Below are 8073 nucleotides of genomic sequence, written 5' to 3' on the forward strand. Positions count from 1 at the left end.
TTGCTATAAACACGAACTCCTCCGGAAATCCAATTCAATCTAAACCAAATTTTCCGCCAAACTTACATGAGTATATTTTGGTGCACCAGTGCCGCAATGGGCATACCTAAACCAGGCGTTGTAAACATTTTTGTTCCTGCATTAAGGAGATTGTTTTAGTCGTTATGGCTCCGAAGGGGCACCAAAATGAAGCGTCAATCATGCGCAAGGTAATTTCGCTTGCCCAGAGCTAGGGGAGTAGAGCAGCAGCACCAGCACTGTGCGTGTCGGAGAAGAGATTGTGCGGTTGACGTAAACAAAGGAGCGCTATAGTCTTCCGCACGGCTTCTTCAGCCTTGAACACAGACGTTTGCAAATCCTCAACACTATCAGGTGACATGTACAAATTACCAGCGGGTTCTCCAATGGCCAATCACTTCTTAAATATAAAGGCCAGGGCACGTGGAATGCCAGAACAGTTTCAGTGTTCCCTGCCACAGCTCTAATGTCACCAGGAGCTCGTAAGCAAGTTTATAAAGCACAAGAAATTTCTGCTCTCGTGTTTTGTGCGTCGAATAAAACGTATTTGCCAGTACGCTGTCATATCTTTCGCAACTTCATTTGAGTACCAGCGTCTACTTTATTTTTCAACCTTTCCTATATATATATATATATATATATATATATATATATATATATATATATATATATATATATATATATATATATATATATATATATATATAATGCCGCGAAGAAAGCTTTCCCACAATGAGCCTCCACGTCACTGGGAGCACGCTCTCGTGGCGCTGTTCCACGAAGCCACGTGGAATGCGCGCTCGTGCGGCGGGGCTAGTTTTGGAGGAGACGCTCGTGGGGAGACGTTCGGAACGGTCGGTGTTTTTACGTTGTGGGCACAAGTTCGCCTCAATAAACTAATTGTAATCCACTCGTGCAACGTCTTGTCGCTACAAAACCGGTGGAAGTGCGGGGTACGATCAATTGCGCTCTACATCCACCCCCCCCCCTGTGTAGGCCCGGCGACAAGCTCAGCCACGGAGTTGACACCCGTCCACGAACGAACCAGCCGGCGACTGCGAGGGTTACCGGTAGAATTCCAGCCTATGACCAGCAGACCAAGGATGGCCACGCGGGACGCCAGCGCTGTGACCTCCGGTACCGGTACGGCACCTTCCTACTTCGTGGTACACCAGCCCCGCACACCAAAAGTTTTCTATGGGGACTCTTTCGAGGACGGAGAAGATTGGCTCGACCAATTCGAACGCGTTGCGAACTTTAATAGATGGAACGAGCAACACAAGCTGCATAACGTGTACTATGCCTTAGAAGAGTCAGCTCGCACGTGGTTTGAAAACCACGAGGCCACGTTGACGCCGTGGAACGAGTTTCGCCGCCGGTTTTTGGCGACGTACGCCTGCACGGATCGTCGGGAAAAAGCTGAGTCGGCGCTTCAAGCTAGAAACCAACGGCCAAATGAAAGCGTCACCATGTACGTAGAAGACATGGCTCGTCTCTTCCGGCGCGCAGACCCGGCTATGTCTGAGGAAAAGAAGTTGAGACACCTTATGCGAGGTGTAAAGCAGAATGTATTTGCTGGATTGGTGCGCAATCCTCCGCAGTCTGTCAGCGCATTTCTGTCTGAGGCCACAGCAATTGAAAGGGCCCTACTCCAAAGAGCGAGGCAGTACAGCCGGGACATTACTTTTATGTCGAGCGACGCCCCTTCAGTGGAGCAAGGAAACGGCGGCCTCCGGGAGTTGGTCAGGTCGATCATTCGAGAGGAACTCCAAAAGCTGCACGGAGTCCAGCAGCTTCAAGCCTCCATGCCCCTTGCGGAGGCTATACGCCGCGAAGTCAGGCAAGCTGTTGGAGCGCCCGAGACGTATGAAGCCCCACAAAGGCAGTATGGTGTGCCGCAGGAGCCGTACGGGGTCCCGCAACAACAGACCCAGGTTGCCTCATATGCGGCAGCCCTGAGGGAGTCGGATCGCTACGTTGCCCCAACACTTGCCGCCGCAACACCGCAAACGACACTGGGCCTCCGACCCCGCGCCATGCTAACTGTTGATGAGGCACGGCGGCCTCGCAAGAGCTACGAGTGGCGCACGCCGGATCAGCGACCTCTATGTTTCCATTGCGGCGAGGCAAGCCACATATACAGAGCTTGTCCCTACCGACGACTTGGTCTTCGTGGATTTCCTCCACACGCCCCGCGCCCGAGGTACGGTGAGCGCCCCGCCGAAATCAAAAGCTACCTGGCCGAACGTCGAAATGGGTTTCCGCAGCGACGGCGCGACAACCGATCACCGTCACCGATGCGACGCCGCTATTCGAGTCCAATCCCATCACAATCTTCGCTGCGCCGTTCTCCGAGCCCTTCCGTCCGGGAAAACTAAGAGCAGCGACCTCGGGAGGTGGGGCCGCTGACCATCGAAGCGCTGAAGACCCTCCAATGAAACGACGACGACCAACCGGCGACGCTGTGGTTTGTTCCGATATACCTGTGCAGGTTGACAACGAGCAAGAAATAGTCGCATTGGTGGACACCGGAGCGGATCGTTCAGTTATGAGCAAGTCATTGGCTACTACCCTGAAAAAGGTACTAACGCAGTGCACAGGACCACCGGTTCGCACCGCTGGCGGCCACTTGATTACTCCGTCCGGAAGGTGCACAGCACGCGTTAAAATTAGAGGCTTCACATACGTCGGACATTTCATCGTGCTTCCCGTATGCTCGAAGGACTTAATCCTCGGCATGGACTTTCTACAAGAGAATGGTGCTGTCATCGATTTACAGAAACCCAGTGTAAGCTTCTCGACGAAGAGAGCGGTAGCTAAGGATATCGACGACCGACGGGACACTGCCTTGCGCGTCATCGACGACAACATAACGCTGCCTCCTCGAACCAGTATGCTTATTCCTGTCAAGAACGACGCTTTTCAGGACTACGAAGGAATTGCGGAAGGAAACGTCGGTCTCTTGCTTGATAGGGGCATTTGCAATGCAAGGGGGCTCGTCAAGCTACAAAATGGATGCACAACAGTGCTGCTGACAAACTTCGGCACAGAGTGTCAACGTGTCGCAAAAGGCACGACCATAGCTTTCATTGAGGATGTTGCTGAAGTAACGAATATTGGTATGCTGGAAGAAACAGACTCAGATCACCTGGTCGGAGGTGCGCTGCTGCCACCAGTAGAAGTCAACCCCAACTTGAACTCCGCGCAGAAGGAGCTGTTACTGGAACTTGTGAGAGAGTTTTCTGAGTGTTTCGCATCATCATCCCGTGTGCGCCGCACATCCATGGCGAAGCACCGCATCATTACCGACGAGGCTGCGAGACCAACCCGCCAGCATCCATACAGAGTATCACCAAAAGAAAGGGAGGCAATCAACCAACAAGTACGGGAAATGCTAATGGATGACGTCATCCAGCCATCGAAAAGCCCGTGGGCTTCACCCGTAGTCCTGGTAAGAAAGAAGGACAACACATTGCGTTTCTGTGTGGACTAACGTAAACTGAATAGTGTGACAAAACGAGACGTTTACCCTTTACCTCGAATTGATGACACACTAGACCGCTTGCGGAATGCAAAATTCTTCTCATCATTGGACCTCAAATCAGGATATTGGCAGATAGAAGTCGATGAGCGGGACCGGGAGAAAACGGCCTTCGTGACACATGATGGCTTGTATGAATTCAAAGTTCTCCCCTTCGGCTTGTGTTCTGCCCCTGCAACGTTCCAACGGATGATGGACACTGTCCTCGCCGGATTGAAGTGGCAAACGTGTTTAGTTTACCTAGATGACGTGGTGGTGTTCTCGGCCACGTTTGAAGAACATCTCACACGACTAAAAGGCGTATTACAAGCAATCCGATCTGCAGATCTCACTATAAAGCCCGAAAAATGTCACCTAGGTTTCGAAGAGCTTAAATTCCTCGGCCACATAGTCAGCCAACAAGGTATCCGCCCAGACCCTGACAAAACGTCCGCGGTATCTTCGTTCCCCCGACCTACCGATAAGAAGGCTGTACGACGCTTCCTAGGCCTATGCGCGTACTACAGACGGTTCGTCGAAGGTTTCTCGAGGATCGCTGAACCTCTTACACGGCTTACAAGGGAAGACGTGCCATTTGTATGGGCAAGTGAGCAAGAGTGCTCCTTTGAGGAACTACGGAGACGGTTGCAGGAAGCTCCAGTGCTCGCACATTTCGACGAAACCGCTGACATGGAGATTCACACTGATGCTAGCAATGTTGGCCTCGGAGCTGTACTTGTTCAGTCGCAACAGGGCGCCGAACGAGTCGTAGCGTATGCGAGTCGCACCCTTTCAAAAGCCGAAGCAAACTATTCCACCACGGAGAAGGAATGCTTGGCCGTCGTCTGGGCGATCACCAAATTTAGGCCCTACCTTTACGGCAGGCCTTTTCAAGCAGTCAGCGATCATCACTCCCTGTGCTGGCTCGCCAACCTCAAAGACCCCTCGGGTAGGTTGGCTCGGTGGAGCCTTCGACTTCAGGAATACGACATAACAGTTGTATATAAATCTGGAAGGAAGCACAGCGACGCTGACTGCTTGTCACGAGCACCGATACCTGCAGAGTCCTATGATTACGATGAAGAATTACCACTTTTTGGGGCAATAGACTCATCCCAAATGGCCGACTTACAATGTGAGGACCCGGAACTAGGCCCATTCATCAAATACCTTCAAGGAAAACGCACTGACGTACCGCGCGCCTTCGCTCGAGGATTGTCATCCTACTGCCTCCGCGAAAACGTGCTATACAAAAAGAACCATGATAGCAGCAAAGAGGCCTTCCTTCTTGTCGTACCCTCAATGCTTCGCGAAGAAATCTTACAGGCCTGCCACGATGAGCCAACAGCGGGTCACTTAGGTGTTAGCCGGACGTATGCGAGAATTCACCAAAAATACTACTGGCCGAGGCTTCTTCCCACAGTGCAACACTACGTGAAGACCTGTCACGATTGCCAGCGGCGCAAAACACCGCCATTGAAGCCCGCCGGACTACTTCATCCGCTGGAACCACCACAAACGCCGTTCTACCAGGTTGGAATGGACCTGCTCGGACCATTTCCGATGTCTTTCTCTGGTAACAAGTGGATAGTAGTAGCAACGGACTATTTGACACGGTACGCCGAGACCAAAGCTCTTCCTCGAGGAACAGCAGCAGAAGTGGCAAAGTTTTTTGTGCACGAGATTGTTTTACGCCACGGCGCACCCGGATTTATTATTACAGACAGGGGAACAGCTTTCACCGCCGATTTGATGAAAGACGTCCTCAGGCTGACGGGGAGCCACCATCGGAAGGCCACCGCATATCACCCACAAACCAACGGGCTTACAGAACGTCTGAACAGAACATTGGCTGACATGTTATCCATGTACGTCGACGTGGAGCACAAATCATGGGACGAAATTCTGCCATATGTAACATTCGCATACAATACGGCTGTGCAAGAGGCGACGCGGAGGATACCCTTCCAACTGGTCTACGGACGTCAAGCAACGACAACACTCGATGCCATGCTCCCCCTCTATGATGGCGACTCAGGTGACAACGGAGCTGAAGAGTTTATCCAACGGGCTGAGGAGGCACGACAGCTGGCCAGGCATCGCATTCTGCGCCCGCAGGAAAGAGACGCGCGACAGTATAATCTCCGCCACCGAGCTACAAGGTACATGCCAGGAGACCTCGTGTGGGTGTGGACGCCAATCCGCCGCCGTGGACTCTCAGAAAAACTTCTCCGGCGGTATTTTGGCCCTTATGAAGTGACCCGCCGAATCAGTGACGTTACCTATGAACTTGTACCTCGCGGTTCTCGCTCCACAGCTCGCGGACGATAACCCGGCAAAGAAGTCGTGCATGTTGTGCGCATGAAGCCATACTATGCGCGGTAGATCCACTCAAGAAGACTTCATTGCACAGGACACTGATGTGCTATCTTTTTAGACTAGCTTCATTTTTTTTCTTCTTTGGGTTTACATTTCGTGCTTTGCTCGTATTTTTTCCTTTGTGTTTCTATTTATTTCTGGCTTAATTTCCTCACCTTATTTGTACCACAGCATCGGGGCGATGCTGCTAACGAGGGGAGCAATGCCGCGAAGAAAGCTTTCCCACAATGAACCTCTACGTCACTGGGAGCACGCTCTCGTGGCGCTGTTCCACGAAGCCACGTGGAATGCGCGCTCGTGCGGCGGGGCTAGTTTTGGAGGAGACGCTCGTGGGGAGACGTTCGGAACGGTCGGTGTTTTTACGTTGTGGGCACAAGTTCGCCTCAATAAACTAATTGTAATCCACTCGTGCAACGTCTTGTCGCTACAATATATATATATATATATATATATACAGAAACATAGGTCGGCAGTCTGCCGACCTATGCCGACCTATGTTTCAGTATTTCCTCAACGAGCCCCTCATTTCCTTACTATATATATATATATATATATATATATATATATACCTGCTGGTTACAATGAGTGACGCGTTACAGTAGTACAAATACACAAATACATCAACCCGGTGCTCCCACACGTCCTTCGCCATACCTCCAACCTCGTTTCATTTTTCACATCAAAATATTTTTGATCTCAAGCGACGTCGCATCTTCCTCCCCTTCTTTCATTTTTTATTACAGAGCACAATACACGCGTTCTAAGTTTAGTCAGTTTCCTTAGCGTTTCTTAGGAATTATCATAAACACACTAGGCGGTTTGCCCTTTACACCATTCACAGCCTGAGTGGTGTCGGCACATGTACCTTTAGAATCCCAGTATCCCAAGACACACGTGCAGCCAGAGGGACACACTTGATTTGCGCAGGGCTCGCACTGAAAGAAAATCACGATTCCATGTCAATTTGCGTATAAGCATGACCTATTTTAGCAACAATTCATGCATTAGGTCTCATCATCAAGAAAAGGGGGGACCTTTTTTTGAATGTTAATTGGTTGGATACACTTGGGAGCAATTTATATTTTAATATTTATGTATACTGTGAAAGAAAAATCAAGAATTGAAAGCACTTAGCAATTTCTTTGTTCATACGTTTCCATAAAAAACCTAGACGTGCGCCTGGGACATCTAGAATATTATCCCGTAGCCAAGAATGACACAGTTCTTTTTAGGAAAATAATTTTTATGAGGGTAACGTTGTGATACGCAATCATCGAGAAGAAAACACAGCCATCAAAGAAGTAGTCAGGCAAGTTATGTGCACAGTAGAGTCGTCAAATCAAATGCCGCGGCATTTTCTATGCACGCATTTATGGCTTGACGTTTCTCCTTTGTTCAAATCATCCAACTAAATTCCCAACATTCTGGATCAAGAGAGAGCAGTCAAGTTAGCGCGGCCAAAGACATATCATTTGACTATCAAATAGGATTAGCCGGCGCAGAATACCAATTAAGAAAAAAACAGGCGCTCCGTTCGAAGCACCGGATTACATAACTCAGCGAGTCGATGCTGTGGTAAACAATCAAAGTAAATCTCAAACAATTCTTCATGCCGATATACGTACGGCACAGCTAAAGGTTGCCTGAGCTGATGCGGTCTTTCACGGCAGAAAAACGTATAACAACAACGCGCCTTTATTGTTCATAAACACAAAGATAGAACCCACTAAATGTACTGCGGACCAAATGCACTCTGTTCCGCATGTCTTGCACCTGGCGTTAAAAAGGCGTGAAAATAGGACACTGAAGGAAGGGATTGGAAAGTCGGCAACATAGCTGAAACCTGATAGCAACGTTTTAGCATATCAAGACATCAAGGCATGCAAGGACCGCAGGCGTATGGGCCATTTTACCACTCCCAAGGGAAAAAAGTACTGTTTAACAGTAAATAGGGAATCCAGAAATGACAGAACACATCCAGCTTGGATGTGTATCGGCGTTTCCGCTTCCAACATGTTTCTTTGAACTGTTAATTGCAACACGTGACTTACAATTTATTAGAATACTTTTTAGGTATGCGTTTTACGAGTGTTGGTATCACGGTGGAAATATTTCTAAGGTGAGGCTTAGAACAACTCCAGTTACCTAACGTCAGA

The 8073-nt window shown here is 49.5% G+C and overlaps 1 protein-coding gene across 1 annotated transcript; it reads left to right on the plus strand.

Moving 5' to 3' along the window:
- The first annotated feature begins 200 nt into the window (after positions 1 to 200).
- Positions 201 to 2514, plus strand: LOC144139612 (uncharacterized). The gene is made up of 4 exons (XM_077671908.1): positions 201 to 209; positions 966 to 2226; positions 2286 to 2414; positions 2510 to 2514. Exons 1-4 carry the CDS (start codon positions 201 to 203, stop codon positions 2512 to 2514), a joined length of 1404 nt encoding a protein of 467 aa, XP_077528034.1.
- The last annotated feature ends 5559 nt before the right edge of the window (positions 2515 to 8073 follow it).

Source organism: Haemaphysalis longicornis, unplaced genomic scaffold, assembly GCF_048455015.1.
Source record: "Haemaphysalis longicornis isolate Haplotype H1 unplaced genomic scaffold, Haemaphysalis longicornis Haplotype H1 scaffold_5, whole genome shotgun sequence".
In the NCBI taxonomy this organism is placed as follows: Eukaryota; Metazoa; Arthropoda; class Arachnida; order Ixodida; family Ixodidae; genus Haemaphysalis; species Haemaphysalis longicornis.